Source organism: Panthera leo, chromosome D2, assembly GCF_018350215.1.
Source record: "Panthera leo isolate Ple1 chromosome D2, P.leo_Ple1_pat1.1, whole genome shotgun sequence".
Lineage (NCBI taxonomy): Eukaryota > Metazoa > Chordata > Mammalia > Carnivora > Felidae > Panthera > Panthera leo.
The window spans coordinates 17,099,121-17,124,905 of record NC_056689.1 but is presented as its reverse complement, the minus strand read 5'-3'; the positions used below and the strand labels follow the sequence as shown (position 1 = coordinate 17,124,905).

The window sequence follows — 25,785 nt, the reverse complement described above, 5'->3', positions numbered from 1 at the left end:
CCTCTCTCTAACCCGAAACAGACGCTAGTAAGCAATTATCACGTCAAAAGAAAGAAGAGGGCAGGGGATCTGAAGTGGTCAGAGACAGAGCAGCGCTGAGACCCAACTGCGTGGTCCAAGAATAAATCAACAGAGGAATGAAGCGTCTTTCAAATTCTCAACGGCAAGAAAAGATACTGTAATTCTCTTTCAGTAGTTGACTGGATTCAATGCATTCAAGTTCTGGAAACGGACGATTCGGCGTTCAGACCAAAAGAACACACAACCCCAGTCAGAGAGTCTAGCATTTTATCCTCGTTTTTAACCTACAAAGTGTAAAGTGTTCGTGAAGGATTTTAATAAATATATTAAGGCTTAAGGTGATCGTTGTTTTTGAGTGGAAGAGGCAGGATCACTAATATACTAGCTCACGTTCAGAATCTTTCAGAACAAAAACGTTTGCCACCACCTTTCAGTGAATGACACAAAACATGAGCTTGCCCCAGCTTCCCACGTTCACGCATCTCCGTATTAGCTCCCTCCCTCCTCCATAGAATAGACAAAGAACGATAGGAGTTGTTTCGACAGGTGAAGAGAATGCAGTCGATGGGTAGGACCTGAAATGTTTACTTTTTTGGTAAAAAGCTTCCACTGAGTCACCTGGGCAGCTAGCAGTGCGGCTTACAGAGAAATAAAGCCCAACCCAGGGCCTTAAACGCTCACAAGACAGAAACGAGAAAGGCTGCCGAATGCATAGAGGCAGGGGAGCGGCGAAATGCTAGTTTCCCTGCGTTGCAAACTGGACGCAGTTCCTACAACACAGAGGGTGCAAATCGTCCACCACCCCGTAAGGAAGTAACGAACCAGTAAAAGTCGCCTTGCGCAAAACCCCCCGAAAGGTGTCCCCCGGGGGAAAGGATGGAGGAAGAACCTTCCTCGGCAGGCGCGCCTGAGTACCACGGAGCCGAGGATGTGGCTGGGCACCTCTGGATCGCCCAGGCACAAACTCCGGCCACCAGAACACCCCGCCACGTGTGACCTCCAGATTAAATTGACAGCACCGGCCGCTGGCGCCCGACGACCGCCCACGATGGAGGAGAGGAGCTTTCTTCAAGAGGAGAGGCAAATGCTGGTGGTCCGGTAGCAGAAGTGGCCTCTCGGCGGAGAGCCCTTTCTAGATGGATTCGAGAATCCAGTCGCTGCTGGAGAGCGGGGAGACGGGCAGCGGCAGGTCCCGTGGAGGGCCCCGCTCCCTCCCATCGTGGAGGGTGTTCTGCTCCTGGAAATAGTCCTCCTCCTCCTCGAAGAAGCCGTTCTCCAGGCCGTAGGTGCAGTCCGGGCTGGAGGCTGCCTGGCACGCTCCCTTATATTCCTGAATGGACTCGTACAGGCTGTAGAGTTGGCAGAGCAAGGACATGTCCAGCTGGCGGAGGCCAACCTTGAGGGGAGCGGGGGGAGAGGGGGAGGGAAAAACAAGAAGTCAGCACTGGAGTTTAATTTTAGTCGAACGCTCAGCCAGCAATCTGCTCGTGCCAGCACATTCTTTCCGTACCGTGGACGACGCAGGGCATCACTTGGATGCTTTGGATTTTCCAATTTGGAGAAAACCTTAATTGTGGGATGCCGACACCTCAGACGTTACTCAGTGTGTCAGGGCAGGATCGCACCGTCGGGGCGGCGGGCCCTAGCCTGTGGAATTCACCCTGGCACCCGGGCGTGCCCCGGGAAGGAACAGTGCTACGCATTCTGGTGGCCCCAACTGGTTACCCTTTGGATGCCAAGATACAAGTGTGTCCTTTCCTCATGATCAGACTCAAGAGGGGACCCGCGTGTGCCCTCCCTGATACCAAAATCATTCTCAACTCTCTGGGACAAGAGTCCCCTTGCCAGTGACAGCGGTTCGCCTATCAGTGTCACACACTGCGCCCTGAAGCACCCACCCTCTGACCGGCTCAGCCTCCGGGCCCCCAAGAGAAGTGTTCCGACTCCCTCTCTTCGGACAAGGTCAGTCTTACCCAAAGATGGTTGTGGGATCACTCCCCAGAGCAGGCGACTGAGTAAGTCTAGTGAGACCTGGGGGCCTCCACGGATTCTCCTGGGAAGCACTTTCACCACTGGTGGCTTATCAAGGAACAGTTGAAAGTCACCTATTTGTTCACCTTCAAGTTCCCTTCTTCCCACGGCCTTGTCCCAAGGGAAAGAGCACAAGTCAGCCCAGGAAATAGAGTGTTTCCATCAGTCCCAAAGACAGAAGGGTTAATCCAGTTGGAAATGCAGCCCAGCCCAGTGCATCCGACGCCACTGCATGAGAATCACCTGCGGTGATTGTTAACCGTGCGGCCTCGGGTCCAGTGGGTGTGAGGCCGCTGGTGACAGAGCTGCTGAGCTGTAGACCTCCCTGCGAGTCGTAAGGGGAGACACTCTACATAGATGCTAGGAGACCTGCCTCCTGCTTCTTGGCCCTTTTGCAAGCCATGCATCAGCTCTAAGCCTTGGCTGATGACAAGAGGGAATAATCATTTCTCTTACGGGGCTACCAGGAGGGCTCCAATGAGCTACCCATCCATTTTAATAAACAGTCATCAAATGTCTCCTGTGCAGCAAGGGCTAAAGCACCGAAGAGGCATGGGAATGTGCACACAGAAAACCGAGAAAGACAAGATCTACAGCCTAATTATCCAGCGACGAGACCCGCCATATAAGACGGTCCGACTTTCACACAAGGGAAGCTGGGGTCCAGAAAGCAGCATTCATCTCATGACTAAGACTGGGTGTTAAGTCCCAGATTTTTCTTCACGCCCTTCAACCACGCTAAACTGCCGAGGAAACACTGGCTATCTCCCTGCTCTAGCTGAGTAGACCACAGAAATAGGACCAAGGCACCTTGACTTAGCATATTTTGCCAAGACGTTCAGGGAAGAAAGACTTCAGGAGAGAGGGTCTGAGAGGGCAGAGTTGGCTGGATGGCATCCACTGTCAGAAGTCCACCCTGACTAGGTAAGTCGTGGGTAAGCCAAAAGACGCCCAGGCCACAGGGCCACATCCTAGAGTCGGACACCAACACTCTTGTTCCTGATCAGCTTGTGCACATGTCGTCATGAGGAAAAGTGGGCTCCCGACCTTTGTGTTTGGAAAATTACCCAGACGATCTTGACGTCCAGTTCTGGCGCCGAAGCCAGTGTTCTTGACACAAGTATCTGTCTTCCCTGGGCCCCTTGTATTTATTCTCCTGTGAGCACTGACTTTCAGGCCAGCCAGGCAGAAGAGCACGGAACACAGCGCGGGTTCTGGAGCCTGCCTACTTGGGTTCAAATGCTGGCTCTGCCACTCCCTAGCTGTGAGACCAGGGACATCCTGTTCAACTTCTGGAAAGGGTGACAGCTGCTACTGTTGTTACTATGTTCATGATTCTTTCCACTCTGCCAGCCTGCAGAATGGCATCTTGGAAAGGAACGGCAGGAACAGGATGTACCAGGCAGCCCGTGTGGAGCCATATTCCTCCTGCCCCAACTCAATCCCGCAGACAGAGCAGCAACCACCTGACCATCTTTGGTAGAAGATGGTCACCTGCCAGGGCAGTCACAAGCCAGCTGGAAATTAACCAGCAAACCTGCTTCTTAAGGACCAGGGTGCTCACTGCAGACTCTCGAACAGGAAAGGACCTCAAATGTCTTACTTCAAACCCTCCAAAGGAGGACCTTCCAGGCCAGTTCATTCATTTTCCAACAGCCATAATTCTTCAGCATGCCAAGTCAAAATCTCCCAGCCCTTAGGTTCTAGGTCCCCTGATGCTAGGTGTGGCCATTATGCAACGCACACAAATCTCATTTCTCTTAACCACCTTTTAAATACTTGAAAGTAATTTTCAGTCTGCCACCTCTAACCCCTGAAAAAAACGATTTGTTTTCTCCAGCCAGTAGCTTCGGGTCTTTCAACTATTCGCAATGATGTCCTGGTCCGTTAACCAACTAGTCCCTTCCCCAGGGACTTGCTCCTTTTTTCCCAGGGCTCCTCCTTAGTGTCCGGGTCTGAATACAGTAACCAAACTACAAGACTCTGACTTGGCAAGTTCACACATACCTACTGTCCGTGCTAGGATTTAATACAAGGAATGGAAACTCTAATAAAGAAAGCCACACCCTCTTAGAGTCTTAGTAGTATTTGCTTAAAAAGTCATAAACTAGGGGCGACTGGGTGGCTCAGTCAGTTGGGCATCTGACTTCAGCTCAGGTCACGATCTCATGGTTTGTGGGTTTAAGCCCGTCGGGCTCTGTGCTGACAGCTTGCAGCCTGGAGCCTGCAGCCTGCTTTGGATTCTGTCTCTCTCTTTCTCTCTGCCCCTCCCCCGCTCACACTCTGTCTCTCTCAAAAATAAACCAACATTTTTTTTTTAATTTTTTTTAACGTTAATTTTTTATTTTTGAGAGAGAGAGAGACAGAGCATGAATGGGGGAGGGGCAGAGAGAGAGGGAGACACAGAATCGGAAGCAGGCTCCAGGCTCTGAGCCATCAGCCCAGAGCCCAAAGCGGGGCTCGAACTCACGGACCGCGAGATCGTGACCTGAGCCGAAGTCGGACGCTTAACCGACTGAGCCACCCAGGCGCCCCTAAACCAACATTTTTTAAAAAGTCATAAACTAATACAACCCTGGATGTTAACTAGCCTGGAATTATTAAAAAAAAAAAAAAAAAAAAAAAAAAAGTCATAGAGAAGATTCATCTGGAATCCTGAAGCGATTTCTACCGAGTCACTCTAATACCAGTAGGGCTGGGCAATCCCAAAACTGTTTCCCACCCTGGAAATGAATGAGGAAAAACCAGAAGGAGCAGTACTGGACCAGGCCTGGCCTTCATCTTCTGGGCAGGGTGGGCGTGGGCCCAGGGGGGCGCAGGGGAACACGGGGCTCTACAGCCCTAACAACCGCTAACCGGGTTTCTGAGGCTCTAACTTCCTCTGACTCCACACAACTCAAAGACCTGTGGTCCCAGGCTTTTCTCTTCAGGTGCCCTGTCCAAGGTCTTCCAGGCCCCGAGTCAGGATCATGTCCTGGACCTTTTTGGGCGGCAGCAGCTGGAATGACGCACCAAGTTGCCCTGTCATCGGGTGGAACGCTGGCCTAGAAACGGAGGTCGGACCCGCCTAGGAATACAGCTCCGTCCTGCACACACCTATTACCCTGCTGAACAGACGCCAAGTGCCTAGACTAAGTTAACAGGGATTTAAGCACACACACGTGCACGCACATGCCTACACACACCCCGGTTTCTCAGTGCCTTCTGCAGGCACTAGACCAAACTCAGCTCTGAGTTACCAGCCATCCTCCAAATGAACTCGGCGGGCAGGAGGGAAGTAGCTAGCTACATGAGCAAGTCAGTTTCCCCGCCGGGCGCCTCTCCCTCGGCGGTGGCTGATTCAACACTTTAACTTACATTTTCTAGAGGCAAACTGAAAATCCCTAGGCAGCGTTCTATAATCTGGTCTGAATCTGCGCTCTACCTGCACCTCATGCAACGGTTGGCCGGAGGTCCCTTCTTCCCCAGACTGTCCCGGACCTGTCCCCACTGTGTTAAAGCCTCTTTGCTTGCCCGGCCCAACGCCAGCTTCTCCTCCGCTCTTTGGACCTTGGCTAAGGCACCGGTGCTCCCCAGTTCCCCCCACCTTCTCTGCCTGCCTTGTGCTGCCAGTAAGCACATGGGTCTGCTTTCTTCTAATGTAGGACAAGCCCACATGCAGTGACCCAGCTACTGTCTGCATCAGGGAGAGAGACTCAGGACAGCTCCAGAAATCAAACTCACTCTCAACCTTGAAGGTCGGGGGGAAGGGATGGGTGCCTGAGAATATAGAAGGGGAGAGAGGGACCATGCAAGAGAACTCAACTGCAGAGTGGTTTCAGAACATGATTAAATCACCCACGAACAGGAACCTGTCCTCCCAGAAAAAAGGACTGGGGTGGGGCCAAGCCCTCAGCAAGCCCACTAACCCCCCCACCACTGTCCCCATACTACAAGCAGGGGAAGCCTGTCACCTTAGTGATCTGTTCCCACATGTCCCTGAAGGCCAGCTGATCTAATTCATGGCTGGATTCAGAAAATACAGCTCTTTTGTGAAAGCAGATTGCAAAACTTCAGATAATTGAAGAAAACTACAGAATATTCTAAGACTGTGTAATTTGTAGCCCTTATTCTAGACCTTCAAGACAATTAAGAACAATCAGCTAGCTTCCATTGCTTTAAACTGCTAATGCCATTCCTTCCTCTCTCTGTCTGGGCTTCCTGCTTAACTTCCTGGTCATGTTCTTCTCTTTTCCCCTGCACAGAGCTCCCCACCACCCCCCACCCCTGCTGCAACGCACAGGTGGCTCAGCAACCCACACCTCCAACAATGGGGCCCAACAATCCTGAATCACCCTCGAAATGGTCTCAAAGACGCCCAACAGACTGGCCACATGAATACACGTCACATCGGACAGGGTACTGGTTCCCAGCCGGGTTTCGGGGTGCTAAGTTTCTACCTTTGGAAGGTGCCGTGGGTCAGAGTGTTGTTCCCAACTTTCACACAGTTCCAGCAGGTACGTGACCATTCGGATACAAGGCTCGGAAGATGAAAGGTACTTTTTAAAAGGAAGCTTTTGATGACTGAAAACAAAGCATCACAAAAAACTTCAGGGTATTTTTTTAGAAATAAGTGGTAGTTAAGAAAAATAGTTTTAAGAAACTACAAGCTGGGGTGACTCACCAGTACATAAACAAAAGCAACTTCTTCCCAAATCCAGCAATAAGTAGGAAACACAACAGAGACAAAAAGAATCGGTTTTGTTTGTTTGCTCCATAGCCGCAGCCGGCTCTGTGCGTGGGGCTGGGGAGAAGCAGGTCAACGTGGGGGGATGGGTTAGTTCAGTAAATCATACTGGGACCGGCTCTGAGATGACCCCCCACTGCCACACCAGACCATTATCTCCCCACCGCATTCCTCAACCTAAGATGGGCAGGGTTGCACAGACGGGCAGGGTTGCACAGATTCCAAGTGAAACTAAAGAATCATGAGCTATAATATAGGCGGGGAGGGGGGTGGTGTGAAATACGGGGACAGATGCAAAAAAAGGTTTGTTGGATGAAAATTCACATCGAAACATAAGGAGGTAAGGACTTGGTTTTGAAAAGTAGGGTAAAGTCATACAATAAAAACTAGGCAGTCATTTCAAAGGGTGACAGCTGGGTACAACAGTGACCCACAACAGTGACCCACGTGTGCTGCTGAGCACAAAAGCTCAGGTTACCAAACAGTACACGGTAGGAATTCACTTTATATGCATAAGCACACATGTGCAAGCTTCTGACCGGAAGAGAAAAGGTCTGTTAGCAGAACTTACCTCTAGAAAGTGGGACTGGGAATTTATAGCCTTCTGCACTGCTTAATTTTTTTCTCAACGAGCACGAGGCTCTCAATTTTAAAACCTAGGAATAACGGGCACCTGGGCGGTTCAGGTAAGCGTCCGGCTTTGGCTCATGCTCTCACGGTTCGTGGGTTCGAGCCCAGTGTCGGGTAGGTGCTGACAACTCAGAGCCCGGAGCCTGCTACGATTCTCTGTCTCCCTTTCTCCCTGTCCCTCCCCCGCTTGCAGGTGCTCTCACACTCTCTCAATTTATAAACGTTAAAAAAAAAACTAGTAACAATAAAAAAGCATATCATGTAGGCAACACCACACAGGGCTGCATGCCTGTGAAACCTGCGCGGCGGTCTGACTGGTAACGGCAACGAAAGCCTTAAAATAGCACACAACTTTTAACCAGCTAACTGTTCCCTTCTAGGGATTGACCGGAGAGAAGAAAATCTCGGTGGTGCACAAATACATAATCTCCTCCTTGTTCTGTGTAGTAGGTGCCGATTCTGTTATGATGAGGAAATTGGGGCCCGGAAAGATGAAGGCTCTTGATGGAGGGCATACGGTAGGAGGGCAGGGACCAGCACCCATGTTTAGGACTCCAAGGTCAGCGCTTTGACCACCAGCCTGTACTGCCCGCACAGCTGACCCGGGCAAAGAGGTGTCGCCGTGTCAGCTGGGATAGCAGCTTGCTAGCTGCTAACATCACAGGTGACTTGTATTTGGCTTTTCTGAACTTTCTGGATTTTCTACTATGAATATGTATTAACTCACAATGAGACCATTTTCAAAGTTACCTTTCAAAAACGGAATGAATGACTAAGCACACACGGATGGCTTGTGAACGAATTTATTTTACAGAAGACCTGGGAAATGCCCCCAAGTCTGATCCAGGTGTCCAGCGGGTATCTGCGAGGCTGGAATGCAATAAAGCAGTGACCTGATGGATCGTAACCTGATTTTTGAAAAAAGGACGCAGTGACCGAAGGACGCTGACCTGCATACTCTTTTGCAAAGGAAAACCCAAGAGAAAGACTTCTTTGGTGTTGATCCAGTAGGAGAAGGGGCTATTAACTTGGCAGCTCAGGCTGGACTGAGATCCCCCTGAAGGACTTTTTTTGTTTAATTTTTTATATTTGAGAGACAGAGAGCAAGTAGGGGAGGGGGCACAGAGACAGAATAGGAAGCAGGCTCCAGGCTCCGAGCTGCCGGCACACAAGCCCGACACAGGGCTCGAACCCACGAACTGTGAGATCATGACCTGAGCCAAAGTCGGACGCTGAACCGACTGAGCCACCCAGGCGCCCGGCCCCTGAAGGACTTCTAAACTCCCCGGTGGCCCGTAATTCTGTGCTCACTAAGCAAGCTTCCAGTCCATCATGTGGCCCCTACGTGGCACTGTCCTCTCCTGGGTGGAAAAGCATTTGGGTTACTTGGTCTCCTTCGTCTCCCGTGTGGGCCCTAGGCTCACCGGGCTGAGAACTACACTCTGAAGAGTCAGGGTGATTCAGAGACAGAAAACAGACCAGGCTGCGTGGCTGCACCCCCAGATTAAGCCACACCCACAGTTCCTGCAGCTTTACACTCGCCCATACGCCCTCTCTACCACGTAAAGTGGTTTCAGTGTGTTTACTGCTCACAGCTAAAGGCGTCCACACTGACGGAGCCCATTCTGCAACCTCTTCCAGGCCACACTGGCTTCCCTCGAACCTAAACTAATATTGGTACCAATGAAGTGATGGCTTTGCACATTCTTTTACTTTTTCCCCATTATAAAAATAAAACGTTCTAGTCATATTAAAACGTCAATGGTTCATAATTATGTGAACCATAATTCCCTCCTCCCATGTTCTTTTTTTTTTTTTTTTTTTCAACGTTTTTTTATTTATTTTTGGGACAGAGAGAGACAGAGCATGAACGGGGGAGGGGCAGAGAGAGAGGGAGACACAGAACTGGAAACAGGCTCCAGGCTCTGAGCCATCAGCCCAGAGCCTGACGCGGGGCTCGAACTCACGGACCGCGAGATTGTGACCTGGCTGAAGTCGGACGCTTAACCGACTGCGCCACCCAGGCGCCCCCCTCCTCCCATGTTCTAAAGCAGCTGTCTCCAAATGTTTTGGTCTTGGGACCTCTAACTATTGAGGGCCCCTAAGAGCTGTCATTTATGTGTATTATACCTGTCAACATTTACCTTATTAGGAATTGAGACTGAGTTTTCATATTGATCCATTTAAACATAAATAATATACCCATTACATGTTAACATAACTTTTTTTTAATGTTTATTTATTTTTGACAGAGAGAGAGAGAGAGAGAGACAGAGCATGAGTGGGGGAGGGACAGAGTGGGAGACACAGAATCCGAAGCAGGCTCCAGGCTTCGAGCTGTCAGCACAGAGCCAGATGCGGGGCTCGAACCTACGGACCGCGAGGGCATGACCTGAGCCAAAGTCGGACGCTCAACCGACTGAGCCCCCCAGGCGCCCCAACATAACGTTTTTATGAATGCCACCACTTTGTACATCTTTTTAATGCCTGGCTTATCTCCTGCATTTGATCCTTTGTGACACATTGCTTTGGTTGAACTAAATGAAGAAACTCTGGCCTCACACGGATATGTAATAGGTGGGTTTTCTTCTTGGACACTACCCTTCAGTTGGCTGCAGTGTGGAATTTGAAACTATGCCAATGGACTTTTTATACTGTTACATTAAAATCCATCAGGGGCGCCTGGGTGGCTCAGTCGGTTAAGCATCCGACTTTGGCTCAGGTCATGATCTCACGGGGTTTGTGGGTTCGAGCCCCGCGTTGGGCTCTGTGCTGACCGCTCAGAGCCTGGAGCCTTCTTCGGAATCTGTGTCTCCCTCTCTCTCTGCCCCGCCCCTGCTCATGCTCTGTCTCTCTCTGTCTCAAAAATAAATAAACATTAAAAAAATCTTTTAAAATCTATCAGTCTTGCACTTTGAATGGATCTTTTAACCAGGTGTGATTTTGTAACAGCAAGCATTAGTGCTATGAAAACTGTGAAAAATTGACTCACTGAATTATGCAGACCTTCCAAATGTTGATACATTTCCCTCGGTAATTTTTTTTTTTTTTTTAAGTAGGCTCCACACCCAGCCCGGGCCTTAAACTCATAACCCTGAGACCAAGACCTCTGCTGGGATGGAGTCAATACTTAACCGACTAAGCCACCCAAGTGCCCCCTCCTTAGGTAATACTTTAAAACAACTCATTTATCAATATGACAACCACATAATTATGGACACTGAAAAGGATCTAGGGACCCCTAAATGTCCCCCAGCCCACACTCTAAGAGCAGTTTTAGGGGGCGCCTGGGTGGCTCATTCAGTTAAGCATCTGACTTCAGCTCAGGTCATGATCTCACAGTTCGTGAGTTCAAGCCCCGCATCGGGCTCTGTGCTGATGGCTCAGAGCTTGGAGCCTGCTTCCGATTCTATGTCTCCCTCTCTCTCCCTGCTCCTCCTCTGCTCGTGCTCTATCTCTATGTCTCTCAAAAACAAATAAAATGTTAAAAAATTAAAAAAAAAAAAGAACTGTTTTAAAGATACCCACTTTTAGCAGTTTAGTATGTATCCCTCGAGACACCATGTTTATGCAAGCTGTTTAGCTAGATACCACATATACACACGTCTGTGCAACTTACTTTTTTGTACTGTGAACATCTAGGTTCATATAGTTATCACACGCTTTTCAGTGAGTTTCGATCACTATTCTATATCACTGCAAGACACATCTGAGTACAAGTATCATCACCCACTGTGTGACTATTACTGTAAGAAAAATTTATAAAAATGAAATTGCAGAAGGGGTTGAGAAAGGAAAAGGATGCTTTCTTTCCAATCCCTCCCCAGTCCTGGGCCTGCAAACAGGAGACCATTCCTCAAGGGTTTGTATCCAAAGCCTAAAAAAAGGCCACTGCCCAAGATAATGAGTGAAACATGGACACAACTGATGTTGAAATCAGGTGGGACTGGAGGAAAAAACATGACCCAAGGGCCCCTGACAACACGCTGGAACTCAACATGCATCTGAAGGTTGGTTTGTGTTGTCATTTTCTTGAATGATATCCAATTAACTGGAACTCCCCCTCTGCAAGAGTAGATGCAGTTCGGGGAGCAAATCTGAAGCTAAAATCAAACCCAAGTTCTTGGACAATATATAGAAAGCCTCATGTCAGTAGCCAGAGTTTTTCAGACAACTGACATAAAAAGCAAAAGAGATTCGGTTTTTATGGTGTTTATATCCCCAAATCCTCACCATTACTATGATCATTTTTTTTCAATCTCTGCTATTTTTTTTTTTTTTTTGAGACAGAGAAAGAGCACAAGCAGGTTAGAGGGGCAGAGGGAGACAGAGAATCTTAAGCAGGCTCCACTCCCAGCGCATAACCTAACATGGTAACATGGGGCTCGATCCCATGACCTTGGGATCATGACCTGAAACGAAATCAAGAGTTGGACGCTCAACCAACCGAGCCACCCAGGTGTCCCTCTGCTGGTCTTTTAGATAAAACATGACACCTTATTATTTTACTTTGCCTATCTGTGGTTATGAGAGTTATTAAACACCTTGCCATTTCTCTTTAACTGCAATGACCTTGGCTATTTTATCTGTAATTCTAAGTGCAGTCAACAACCTAAGAACATACCAAACATCCTCTTTCAAATGTATTTCGGTAATCCTCAGTCCAGCCTCTCTAGGCTGCGACAGGCCTGGGGTCCCCCAGAGGCTGCCTCTCTCCTGGAGAGCACTGGTCAGAGGACAGAGGCTCTCCCTCCCCACCCCTCCTTCTCAGGTCAAGGGCAGTGCTTCCTGCCAGAATCCTTGCAGACGAGACTGTATAAAATCAGGCCAGTGCATGGCTCTTAGAGCCAATCAGGGAAGTGAGCTGAAAGCACTCAAAAACAGAAAAGGCCACATGCCTGAATGAATTTCAGTAGAACCATAAGGAGGCCTAAGGGTTTTTCTGTCTCCAAAGCTCCTGGAGGAGGACGTACATCTCTGGGTTAAGGGTCTATGAGGGAACAAGCAACAGGAAAGAAAAGAACAATCTCTATGAGCCCTGCCTACTAATCACCTGGAAACATCTGGAGCCCGTGGGCAATGAAGGAGATGAATAGAAGGTCGGGGCTCTGGAGAAAGACACTGGGTAATTGGGGGGCAAATATCTGACCCAGCCAGTCTCACGGCTGGTTTCCTGTTCGTGCAGTCTGTGGTCCGCCTGTAGGGTTTCATACACGGGATCGTGAAAAATGTAGCTTTTCAAGCCGAGGTCTGAAGTCTCCATGGAGTTCAGGTGGGCATTCCAGGAGCAAGGCCGCAAAGCCTCCAAATGCTGCTTGGTGGGCAGGAAGTGCATGCACAAGGGCCAATGTCCTCTCTTTGAGCCCTCCCTGAACTCCTTCCCTGAACCTCCTTGGCCGTGCAGCCTCCAAGATCTACAGACACGCTGGCCCAGAGCGACACAGAAATGCTCCAGCACTTGCTGGCTCGAGGCCCTCTGCATGTGACCAGGTGCCCAAAGTGCCAACAACCGGGGCACTTTCGCATTCCCAGAATGCCCTTAACCGGAAGTGGGGGAAAAGCAGAAGGGCTGTGCTTCCGGCAAGATATCCATTTCTGATCTCTACAGGTTGGGGGGGGGGGGGGGGATACATAAAAGTTAAAGTGGTATGAAAAAAATGTCTTTCAATCTCTATACTGTCACATCTTGGGACCAGAAGTGTAACCTCACTTAGAGATAACCTCAAAAGCGAATGAAACCAGACCAGTGAGCCCACAGCCCGCCCCTGCTGCACCTGCCCCCACCCCACAAACTATGATACATATACACCTTTCTAGTTGTGCTTTTATTGGGTGGATCCTGGGGTGGGAACAAGTACTATACAGAGTAATTACAGCCTAAACAGCCTAATTTAAAAAAAATATTTTTTTTTAATGTTTATTCATTTTTTGAGAGAGAGAGCATGTGCGTGGCGGGGTTGGGGCGGGGAGAGGCAGAGAGCGAGAGGCAGACACAGAATCGGAAGCAGGCTCCAGGCTCCGCGAGCTGTCAGCACAGAGCCCGACGCGGGGCTCGACCTCCCAACTGCGAGATCATGACCTGAGCTGAAGTCCAACGTTTAGCCGACTGAGCTACCCAGGCGCCCCTAGACAGCTTAATTTTTGACGAACACGGTCCAAAAACAACAACCTTGTGCTGCTCTTCCTTTTCTTTGTAGAATTTACAGACACCACGTGGTGTCCTCAGGGACACCATGCACATGGCAACAGGTAGGTCCTGTACTTGTGCCTACACTATTTTATTTTATTTTTTTTTTAACGTTTTTATTTATTTTTGAGACAGAGAGAGACACAGCATGAACGGGGTAGGGTCAGAGAGAGAGGGAGACACAGAATCGGAAGCAGGCTCCAGGCTCTGAGCCATCAGCCCAGAGCCCGACGCGGGGCTCGAACTCACGGACCGCGAGATCGTGACCTGAGCTGAAGTCGGACGCTTAACCGACTGAGCCACCCAGGCGCCCCACCTACACTATTTTATGACAGAGTAAACTTCTGCAGGCACCATCAAGACCCATATAGGCAGGAGGGGGAAAGAATTATATTGTTATAGCCAAAAGGAGCCTATATGGCATTTAATTCTCATTTTCCCCATAAGGGATCTCTAGCTGAAAATAGCAAAGTGCTTGCTTCAATTATACCACATAATCTAATAACAGAATTGGGGCTCTTGATGCCTGGTTCAGGAGCTTCCCAAATCTTTCTTTTTTTTAATATTTTTTTTAAGTTTATTTATTTTGAGAGAGTGAGAGAGCATGGGAGCAGGGGAGGGGTAGAGAGAGAGAGAGAGAGGGAGAGAAAGAGAGAGAATCCCAAGCAGGCTCCACGCTGTCAGCACGGAGCCTGACTCAGGGCTCGATCCCACCAACCGTGAGATCATGACCTGAGCCGAAATCACGGGTAGGATGTAACTGACTGCACCACCCAGGTGCCCCAGGAGCTACCCAATTCTTAAACAGCTTGTTCAAAATGCAGATTCTGTCTTCTCCTAGTCTGATACTGCTGGTATAGGAAGAGGCCCGGGAATTAGCATTTTAGCAAGCAGCCCGGAGGATTCTGGGGCTGGTGGTCCATTTTTCGGGGAACACAATACACAAAGACGGTATTAAAGGCCACCAGACATTCCGCTCTCCTATGATCAACATCAATCAAGAATGCTGTACCGGAGGCTAATGCTGTTATTCCAGATGGCATTTCACAGGCCTGACTTTGGGACTGGACCTTTACCATAAACCCTTTTAAAGACTAAAATCCCCTAACACACCGGCTTCACATGCAGGATAAGAGCTGAAATCCACGGGAATGCGGGCTATTCAAGCTAACGCACGTCTCCTGGAATACAGTTCACTGAACAAACTCATTGGACATGCACTTGTTCTCTCAACTAAAACGCAGGGAAGAGAAGCATTGCTGGTCTCAGAAATCTAGCTTTATTGAATCAGATTAAATTCTTCGCCTAAACCACTGCAGCCCAGGCACTCAAAGGTTCTGTGTGGATGACTTCCCACTCACGCCCGGGTTGGTGACCAAAATAGCTATTTGACAGTTTTAAGGGGGGGGGGGGGGCGGGGGAGGAAACATGAAAAAAAAAAGAGGTTCCAAGTGTCAAAGCTGCTAGAACCTGCCCCTGATGGTGTAAGAGGTGGACCCCAAGAATCCCTACGATGGCAGCCCCTCAAAGATGTCCTGCCCCCCATATCTGAGAATCTGCTGTCCATGCTTTCGTGTGACTCTCTGGGGTGTTCAAACTTGATGAGCTAATGTCACGGAGCCACTGGATGGGTGGTCTGTGTACAAACATCAAGGAAAGTGTGTGTCGGGGGTCCCGGCTGACACTGAGAGTCAAGGGTGTCCTGCAGCCACACGCAAGGATTTGAAAAGCCAACCCAGATCCAGTGAGCAAATATGGCTTTATCCGCTTAGCAGGTAAGAGTCTATTAAACTGGGGGGGCCCTTCAGGGCAAAGTATTTTTATGTAGAAAGAGGTCTGGGATACATAGTTTGTCCAGCAGCCCCCTGCTCTATTTCTGCTAACTGGCCTTTCTTTGCGGGGGGATCTCCAGCACCCCCACCCCACCCCTACCCCATCCACATGGTCACACTATCTTAGTAAAATGCGACCCTGTCCTCAGTCACTACTAGCTGGCCCACGCTGGCCAGACCACCCAAGCTGGGCCCGCTGGCGTCCTTCCACACAGTATTTACCAACTGGAACTAAGAAGCATGGCCGAAACTGAGTGTGGACCCTGTTAACAGCCACGGTCCAAAACGTGGGAAAAAAATAAAATGATGCGGGGGGGAGGGGGGAGGGGAGGAGAATACGGTGGGCTTCCCGGATGCCCCATCGGCCCTGGTTCCAGTCTGTCTCTGTATATATCCAGCCCTTCGAGAGTTTTCTTCAGCAAGAGCTGGTTCAGACGGAGTTACTATCACTCACACGGAGAGCCCAGGCATGAAAACTGAGAGGTGATCCACGCTACAGCACTCCTATTGCCGTAAAGATGACCACATCTCCCAGATGGTATAACGCTCCTGAAATGGCTAGAGAGTTTCCTTGGATCTCCATAGCATTTTACACCTAACACGTACCCAACGAACATCTGTTGAATGTGATTCTAAAAGATCCTCTGATGTTTAAAAAAAACAAAAACAAAAAACCAACAAACTCAGCTTCTGGTCTTAAAGGACTTTTTTCCGGTCTATAGAGCAGGTAAGCTATAGAGCGCAGTATTATCTGTGTGACCCTCCCCGCATCCCAAATGGCCCCACTCCCCCCACCCGCCCCGGGGCAGGGCGGGGACCGCAGCAGCAGGACAAAGCTTCACCGAGGAGGGTTCCTAGAACAGGAAGTGCTAACTCAGGGGGTACAGCGGGCACCACGCGGGGCAGGGAACCACCAAGTCTACACAGCTCTCCTGCCCTCAGAGCCCAGACTGCCCTGGACCCATCCCCCCCACCCCTCACTGTCTTATCACCAGGTCCGAGCCTCTTTTCCAGCCTCCAGCTCCTCATTTTTAAATGTGTAACATACTCCTCCACTGATGTAATGACAAACCACCTTTCCCTCTAAAGGAGCCACCCCTCCTGACTCCCCCGTTGCTGCAATGAACCCCACCTTCCCAATGATGGATTAGCAAGGTTATTGCTCTCCTGCACAATGGCAGACTCTGCAGTTACTGAAGACATTGTAACATGTGTTGACTAGGAAAACCTTTGCAAGATGTGCTCCTGAAAATGCAACTAAGAATGTATAATGCGATCCGTGTGTATTTGTGTCGGTGGAAGTGCCTGTGCATGCGAGCAGTACAATGCAAGGGTTAAAACAAAGCTTTGGGACACATCTGGTTGAACCTGTGATCTTAGGGGAATTAAATTCTGAGTGATTTTTTAAAATATATGGAAATAGGGTGGACCTTAGAGAGGATTATGCGAAGTGAAGTAAGTCAGACACAGAACGACAAATACCATATGATTGCACTTACATGTGGAATCTAAAAGGCAAAACATGCACAAACTAACCAAAAGCAGAAACAGACCCAAGAATACAGAGAACAGACCAATGGTTGCCAGAGGAGACAGAGTGGGGGGGATGGGCAAAATGGGTGAAGGTCCAGGAGGTACAGGTTTCCAGTTCTGGAATGAGTTGAGTCACAGGGATGAAAGGCACAGCATAGAGAATATAGTCAGTGGCATCGTAATAGCGTTGTGCCGTGACAGATAGTAGCCACGCTTGTAGTGAGCATCCCAGAACACAGAGACTTGAGTCACTGTGTGGTACACCTGAAACTAAAGTTAACATTGTGTGTCAAGCATACAGGAAGGGAGGGAGGGAGGAAAGAGGGAGGGAGGAAGGAAAGAGGGGGGAAGGAAGGAAGGAAGGAAGGAAGGAAGGAAGGAAGGAAGGAGGAAAGAGGAAGGAAGGAAGGAGGAAGGGAGGAAGGGAGGAAGGAAGGAAGGAAGGAAGGAAGGAAGGAAGGAAGAAGGAAGTTAGGAAGGAAGGAGGAAGGAAAGAAGGAAGGAAGGAAAGAGGGAGGGAGGAAGGAAAGAGGGGGGAAGGAAGGAAGGAAGGAAGGAAGGAAGGAAGGAAGGAAGGAAGAAGAGGAAGGAAGGAAGGAAGGAAGGAAGGAAGGAAGGAAGAAGAGGAAGGAAGGAAGGAAGGAAGGAAGGAAGGAAGAAGGAAGTTAGGAAGGAAGGAGGAAGGAAGGAAGGAGGGAGGGAGGAAGGGAAGGAAGGAAGGAAGGAAGGAAGAAGGAAGGAGGAAGGAGGGAGGGAGGGAGGGAGGAAGGAAAGAGGGAGGGAGGAAGGAAAGAGGGGGGAAGGAAGGAAGGAAGGAAGGAAGGAAGGAAGGAAGGAGGAAGTTAGGAAGGAAGGAGGAAGGAAGAAGGAAAGAAGGAAGGAAGGAAGGAGGGAGGGAGGAAGGGAAGGAAGGAAGGAAGGAAGGAGGAAGGAAGGAGGAAGGAGGGAGGGAGGGAGGGAGGAAGGAAAGAGGGAGGGAGGAAGGAAAGAGGGGGGAAGGAAGGAAGGAAGGAAGGAAGAAGGAAGTTAGGAAGGAAGGAGGAAGGAAGGAGGAAGGAAAGAAGGAAGGAAGGAAGGAGGGAGGGAGGAAGGAAGGGAAGGGAAGGGAAGGAAGGAAGGAAGGAAGGAAGGAAGGAAGGAAGGAGGAAGGAGGAAGGAGGGAGGGAGGGAGGGAGGAAGGAAAGAGGGAGGGAGGAAGGAAAGAGGGGGGAAGGAAGGAAGGAAGGAAGGAAGGAAGGAAGAAGGAAGTTAGGAAGGAAGGAGGAAGGAAGGAGGAAGAAAAGAAGGAAGGAAGGAAGGAGGGAGGGAGGGAGGAAGGGAAGGAAGGAAGGAAGGAAGGAGGAAGGAAGGAGGAAGGAGGGAGGGAGGGAGGGAGGGAGGGAGGAAGGAAAGAGGGAGGGAGGAAGGAAAGAGGGGGGAAGGAAGGAAGGAAGGAAGGAAGGAAGGAAGGAAGGAAGAGGAAGGAAGGAAGGAAGGAAGGAGGAAGGGAGGAAGGAAGAAGGAAAGAAGGAAGGAAGGAGGGAGGGAGGGAGGAAGGAAGGAAGGAAGGAAGGAAGAAGGTAGCAAGGAAGGAAGGAGGGAGGGAGGAAGGAAGGGAGGAGGGAGGGAGGGAGGGAGGAGGGAGGGAGGAAGGAAGGAGGAAGGAAAAATAAAGAGAAGAAAAGAAAGGGAGAGAGAAAAAAGAGGGAGGTAAGAAGGAAGGAAGAAAGAATTTGAGTATCCATCTCATGGAGAAGTTCTGATGTACAGAAAGCATTTACATTGTGCCTACACAGGAAATATCCCAAACTATTAACAGTGATTATCTCCGGGTGCTAGGTCTATGAGGAACTTTTCATTGTTTTGCTTAGCTGCACTTTCCATAAAAAAGCTTAACGTCTCCTCCCAGACTCTAATAGTTAACTGGCAACTCCTGCATTTTCTGCTTCAGAGAAGTGTCTCCCATTTGCTTCTTGTTTCCCGGTCACTGGCCTCCACCCCGCTGGAGGCTCTCACCTTCTCCAAGCACACCTCTAGCACCCCCCACTTCCTGCTTCCTCTGCACCCTGCTATCAAGTTAATTCCTCAAAGTCCGATTCTGTGCCAGTCTTCCACTTCAACCCTTCCCACGCTACTTGAGGCTCTCTGGAACCCACCTTCCCAGTGCCCGCTCCCTCTTTAAGGTACAATCTGCGCTATTCCCTTGTTGATTATCAGAGAGGCCTTGCGACACCACCACTGCTGGCTTGCACAGGACTTTCAAAAAAAAAAAAAAAAGGATTAATCACATGAATCTGTGACTGCACAGGACTTTTTCAAAAAAGGGATTAATCACATTCTGCCAGGACTTCTAGTACATCCCTCGACACAGATTTGACCTCGGGGCCTTCCAATGAAATAGATCAACACAAATTATTCCAGATAATTCAGGAATGAACTCCGTTTAAGTTACTACTTGGACCCCACTGCCCCAGGCTAGTCAATCTCTTAAAGCCCAAACACCCAGAGGGGCGCCTGGGTGGCTCAGTTGGTTAAGCTTCGGCCTTCAGCTCAGGTCATGATCTCACAGCTCGTGGGTTCGAGCCTCGCGTCGGGCTCTGTGCTGACAGCTGGGAGCCTGAAGCCTGCTTCGGATTCTGTGTCTCCCTTTCACTCTGCCCCTTCCCCTGCTCACACTGTCTCTCTCTCTCAAAAATAAATAAACATTAACAAAAAAAACAAAAAAAGCCCAAACACCTAGAGTACTTTTAAAGACCTTGGGGCATTCTGTGAAAGAACTTGTCAAGGCCTGTAGCCATATCTTATCTTTATCTCAGCTAAATATCAGACGGACCAAAGATAGCAGTTTATTTTTCCTTGTATTTCAAATACTTAGAGCTCTGGTCCAAGGCATAATTATAAGGTTGTGGCTGTTCTCCATCTGAACCAGGAGGGACCTGGAAAAATACTTCTGGGAATAGCACATCGACTCCCAAGCCACTAGAGAGTGTTTATGAACCAGAGCTTCAGAAAAGGAGTGGCCCTGAGGTTTTCCTGTCTGTTCCAGTGTCGAACTTAACCCGGGATGAGTACTCCCATTTCACCCCCGTATTTGTGCCACATCTAAATCCCAACTGTAAACATCCTAGATGTGGATTTATCTACTTAAAATGCAGCTCACTAGCTGTGCAATGCTGGTGTCAATTAATGTTTATTAATAAATCAAAAATGGTTGTCTTGGAATTTGAGTCATTCTGTAAGAAGCTTAGAAAATCTATTCAGAGAGAACTGGAAATCACAATTTCAGTGCCAGCCACAGAGTGGGAAGACAATATCTAATTGATTAAAAAACAAGACTGCTTTTCCAGATTTAATTAAGTCTCACTTTTCAGAATGGATATGCTCCTGAAAAAAAAAAGAAGAAAGAAAAAAAGAAAGACATAAGTTGTTTCTAAACAGTATCTTAACGTACCAGATGCATCTACAAAGGATTTCTGTGATAAGTTTTTTGGCAAATTGAGTCTTAGGAAAAAAAGCAGCTTTCGTGTATTAGATTTCCTTAATAAAGTTTCTACCTGTACTTAAAAGAGCATAAGAACCTGCACTAAGTGAAAGGAAGGGGCCGATTCCAAGATGAAAGCCCGGTGGCCAGGGGTAGGTGGTCAGGGCCCAGCGGGAAGTTAGAAAGGAGGGAAGATGTTCTCCGCTGGCCTAGCCTAAGCCTGTTGAAGAAAGCTGGAGAAAGGCTCGAGGTCACCTAAATCCCAGCCCTTGCCCTGTTTTGGCGTCACCTGAAATCCTGTGTCCCGGTCCACATCACCAAATGTACTTCCAAAGGACTGAAAAAAGCTAAGCCCCATTGTCTGGCGCCCAGACACGACCCGAAGAACCCACACGGGCTTCACCCAGACGGGGAAGCGGGTTGGGGGATTCGGTTCCACCACGCTGAGAGGGGATGGGCCGAGCGCTCGCCTTCACAGCCATCTGAGGCTGGAGCCATCCCGAAGTAAGTAATCGGATTCTGCACGCGCCGCCTGGGGCGCGGGGGAGGGGGGCGAGGGCTGTTCCAATCTGCTGTCTACACTCGTGCGGAAAAAACTGTCCTCTCCCAGGCAGCAAAACACAGTCGCACACAGCCCTTCACCCCGCAGCCGAAGTGAAAGCCCTTCCCTGACCCCGGAGGTCTGTTTCACTCGGGAGAGGAGTGACCGCGGCGCGCCGCGTCCGCCCAGAGGCCACGAGCGAACCCCACAACGCGCCTCCCGTTTCCGAGCCAGCTGGGGCCGGACCTGGGGCGCCCGGGCTCCGAAAACTGCCTTTTGGGTGGGGACCCTCCCCGGGTGAGGGTTGCACCGTGGGCAGAGAGGACAGGATCCCTCACTCGGCGCCGGCTCCAGGAGCAAAAGAGCCAGAAAAGGGCGGGTGGGCGCGCGGACTTCCGGAGCAGAGCGCGGGTCCCGGCGAACTTTCCCGGGACGGCGAGCCCGGACGGGGAACCCCCCGCCCTCGCCCCGACCCGCGGAGCCCCCCTTACCATCTCCTTGCGGAGCAGGGCCAACGCGGCGTCCAGGTTGGGAGGCTTGGCGGGCAGCCCCGCGGTCCGGGCCCCGCCGCCGCCCGCGCCCCCGCGGCTCAGCTCGTCCTGGATGCGCGACTTCTGCGCGTACAGACGCTCCAGGTGTCGCCAGCCCCCCGACGCGCCGCCGCCCGACGCCGAGTGCAGCAACCCGCTCAGGCTCTTGGGCAGCGGGGGCAGTCCGTCCACCCGCAGCCCCCGGACCGCGTCCGCCGCCCCCGGAGCGGCTCCGGCCCCGCTCATCGCGCTGGACCCGGCCACGCGCCTGTCCCGCCGCCGCCGCCGCCGCCACCCGGGCCCCAAGCCTCCTCGGGTCCGCCCCCTTCCCGGTGGCGCCCCACCCACTTCCCCTCCCCGCCTCCCGGCCTCCGCCTCCGCCCCCGCCCCCGCCCCGCCTCCCCGCCTCACGCCCGGACCCCCCCTGGCGGCCCCCGCCCCGGCCCGGCTCACCCCCCCAGCCCCGCCCATTTGCCCCCAGGCCCCCTACGCCTGTGTCCGCCCCCGCATCCCTGCTCACTTCCAACTTTGCCCCCTTACTTTTCGCCCCGCCCCCACTCCCGAGCACCGCCCCGCGCCCCGCCTCACCTCAGGCCCCTCCCTGGACTCCCCCCTCACCTGCCCACAGTCCTGGGGGACGGCTCCATTGGCGAGGTGGCCTTCCCACCGGCCGCCAAAGCTGCTTGTAATTACCGAGGGAGCCCCCACGTCCGATGCAACCCGAAGGACGGCTCGTGAGGGGGTGGGGGACAAAGGCTCCCGCTCGGAGAGAAGGTCAGGCAGTGCTGGAGGACCCCCCCGCCCGCGGTCTTCGTCCCCAGAGGCCAGGGCCCTACAGGCAGAGTCCCGGCCAAATGAGGTGGGGGAGGCGGGGCTCTGGCCACAGGACCCCTGCCCCTCCCCCAGGCCTGAATCGGGACCTCCTTTTAAGTCCAGCTCGCTGCCTGGAGGGTTGGGACACCCAGACCGGAGCGAGTCGCTTGTTCCCTCCAGGGCACGCTGGCCTCAGTCAGTGACAATGTCCAGCCCTACGGACAGCAGCCAAGAAGAGCTCTAGGTCCACTTTTGGAACTTCAAACCGCAAACAAACACGCCTTTCAGCCTGGCGGTGAACACAAGAGTAATTCTCGATGGAAATGTTGACAAAAGTAGGGAAAACTTAAATCTCAGAAACTATCCGTCAGCTCTGAGGCGAAAAGAAACACGACTCACACCTCTGGGAGAGAAAAGGGAGAGAGAAACAAGCTGTATCCTTTCTAGGCAGAATAAAAATGACAGTTATAACCAGATTAGAGATAGAAAGGTAAGGAAGTAAGGACCGATTAGCAGACAACAGTCCCTCCACGGACTAAAAGCCAATGCAGTGCATATAGAGCGGATAAATTTAATGCCCGCTGAGTATTGATTTTAATTATCAAAGAGATTTAATTGTTCTAAATACCCAATAGGATCATAATTATAAAGTGTTCTGAGTGCTTCAGACATCCAACGTAAAAGAGGCCTGCATTTTGGGGGGTCTTTTCCCCTTTAACCTACCACCCTGTAGAGTCTGCCCCATGATCAGTGTGTTTAACGTTGGCGGATGTTCTCTGCTGGACCCTTGCCACAGGTTGATATTGACCCTAAGAAGCCTCAGGGCAGGCAGTGTGATTTGAGAGCATCAGGAAGGCTTCCCACCCCACCCACTGCCCAGAATTTTCCATCTCCTCACTGTGCCTCACCTTCCACTAATTACCTAGTCATATTTCCGGATTTCAGGTATTCATTCATTAGCCTCTTTAAACAGAGGGCCTCTTTGGGAAAGTTACAAATTGCTGGTGTGGGGGACTAAGGGAGAGGAGAGGGTGGGAAACGTTTTGATCTTGGGTCACACCCTGGCATGAATTCCTTTAATTTCAGGTGTCGCATTGCTGTCTGTCCTACAGGGCCTAGCAGAGGGGTAAGTTGTAGTCCTCAGGCACTCCTCAGGCACTCCTGGCTGCCTGAGGACAAAGGAAAGGAAAGAAAACAAATGGTTAACTGATAGAGATCACAGTCATACAGGATGTGAGTCTCTGTCAGTTTACAAATATCTTAGTAAATTACGAGAAAAAGGCAATCTTATCAATAGCCTAATCTCCAGAAGCCTCCAGACTCAGTTTCCTGGAGCCCCAACATCCCCTTCCCTTCCATAGTGATATTGGGAACAAAGGCAAGAAGAAAAAAACAGGTAAAATCCAATTTCCTTGCAACCTGCAGCCCATTGACAAATACTTCAGGCAAATACAGAGCATAACATTTCTCCCTACTGTCTTAATGTTAATAAGGCTTTGCTAGAGGGGAAAACAACCTTAGCTTGACAATAGCTAGGCCACCGGTAATCTGTGAGTCTTTAGCATATGAAAATCTCTTTGGAAACTTCCTTTTTGACTTTACCTCCCCCAGCCCCATAGTATATAAGGAGCCACTCTTCACAACTCCAGTGCAGCTCTTTCTGCCCACGGGTCCTGTCCCCATGCCTTAATAAAATCACCTTTTTGCACCAAAGACATCTTCAAGAATTCTTTCTTGGCCATCAGCTCCGGACCCCCCACCATCACCCCCAGTAGTTCGTCACCAGGTCATAAGGGGCAGCTCAGATGATGCCAACCCCCCAGTTTTAAAGGCAGGCTCTGTGTTCTGGCATATACTCAGTGAGGTGAACATATTGAAATAGGCCCCCCTTACATCAGAAATAACATCCCAGCGTGAACAGAAATTTCTATAGAATGTCTATGATGCTAAGACTTTATTTGTATAAACCCAAAACGTAATTATGTAAGAGCCCACCCAATGTTTTAACACCCTGGAAAATGTCAGTCAGTGCCTGCATATTCTGCCAATATAAGGTACCTTTTAAAGTTCATGCTTATAACAGGAATGAAGTAATAAATAGCTTCGGAAAATACAGTTAACCCTTGAACAACGTGGGGGTTAGGCGCACCAACCACAGCGAAAATCTGTGTATAACTTTTGATTCCTCCAAAACTTAATTACTACTCGCCTACTATTGACTGCAGGCCATGCCAATAACATAAACAGTCAATGAACACATATTTTGTATGTTTATGTGTTCTATACTGTAGTCTTATAATAAAGCTAGAGAAAAGAAAATGTCATGAAAATCACAAAGAAGAGAAAATACATTTATAGTACTGTACTGTAGTTCTAGAAAAAAAAAAATCTGCATCTGAGTGGACTGGTGAAGTTCAAACCTGTGTTGTTCAAGGCTGACTGTGTGGGGTTTTTTGGTTTTTTGGTTTGTTTGTTTTTTGGTTTTTTTGCTTTTATTCAATTCTGAAACACTGGTATTCTGACTTGAAGCCAGAATGAGGCCCGGCCATCTCCTATTCAGCTAAATCAACTTTTTTTTCATATCTGTTTGTTTTTGTTTTTGTTTTGTTATTCACAAGTTCCTGGAGGTCGGGGAATGCAGACGTTTAATCTAGTGCTTTATTCAGTAACCCACACCTCTTCTTAGATTTTGTAGGTCAAGGTCTGGGACCTGGGCCTTGCAACACAGACCTCAAAGTCACTGACATCTGACACCATTCACCAAGAGGCAGTCTCTTCCCTGCATTCTGTCCTTCCTCTAATCCAACCACTTCTTCATTCCCACCCTGAATTCCTACCCACTTGGCATGTGCTTTCTGGAACATCACAGAATCTTTCTGTGCTTTTCTTCATAGTTCTAAAACCTGAATAACTTAGGTTGTGGATAGAATAGAAGGAAGCTGAAAAGCACATTAAGTCTGATTGAGCTTTCTTTTTTTTTTTTTTAAGTTTATTTAATTATTTTGAGAGAGACAGAGAGAGAGCATGCAGGAGGGGCAGACAGAGAGAGAGAGAGAGAGAGAGAGAGAATCCCAAGCAGGCTCCATATTGTCAGTGTGGAGTCTGACTCAGGGCTTGAAGCCATGAACCATGAGATCATGACCTGAGCCAAAATCAAAATCAAGAGTGGGTCGCTTAACCGACTGAGCTACCCAGGCATCCCTGAGCTTTCTTTTTTGAGAATTTAATGACCTTAAATTCTGCCAGCCATTGAGAAGTGTACCTTCTTGTCCACAGTAGCTGTTTTCCCTTTGTGGCAGAACCTAAAATTAGAATACTTGGAGACCACTTGTGCAATGTATTTGGCCAAAACTTTAGCACATGTATTTAATTCTAGACTCTTTGATGTAGTTTTTTCTTTTTTTAAGTTGGTGCTTTATCACCTCAAAATGTTGACAAAGAAAGAATTCACTGAAAATTAAAGCACACGGACATTCGTTTG

General features: G+C 49.8%; 1 protein-coding gene across 1 annotated transcript; it reads right to left on the bottom strand.

Moving 5' to 3' along the window:
• Window positions 1-271: 271 nt before the first annotated feature.
• On the bottom strand, window positions 272-21,776 carry FAM89A (family with sequence similarity 89 member A). The gene is made up of 2 exons (XM_042908163.1): window positions 21,453-21,776; window positions 272-1,417 (listed from the first exon to the last, which is right to left on the bottom strand). The coding sequence occupies exons 1-2, from the start codon at window positions 21,735-21,737 to the stop codon at window positions 1,154-1,156; spliced, it is 549 nt and encodes a 182-aa protein (XP_042764097.1). The 5' UTR covers window positions 21,738-21,776; the 3' UTR covers window positions 272-1,153.
• Between the last annotated feature and the right edge of the window lie 4,009 nt (window positions 21,777-25,785).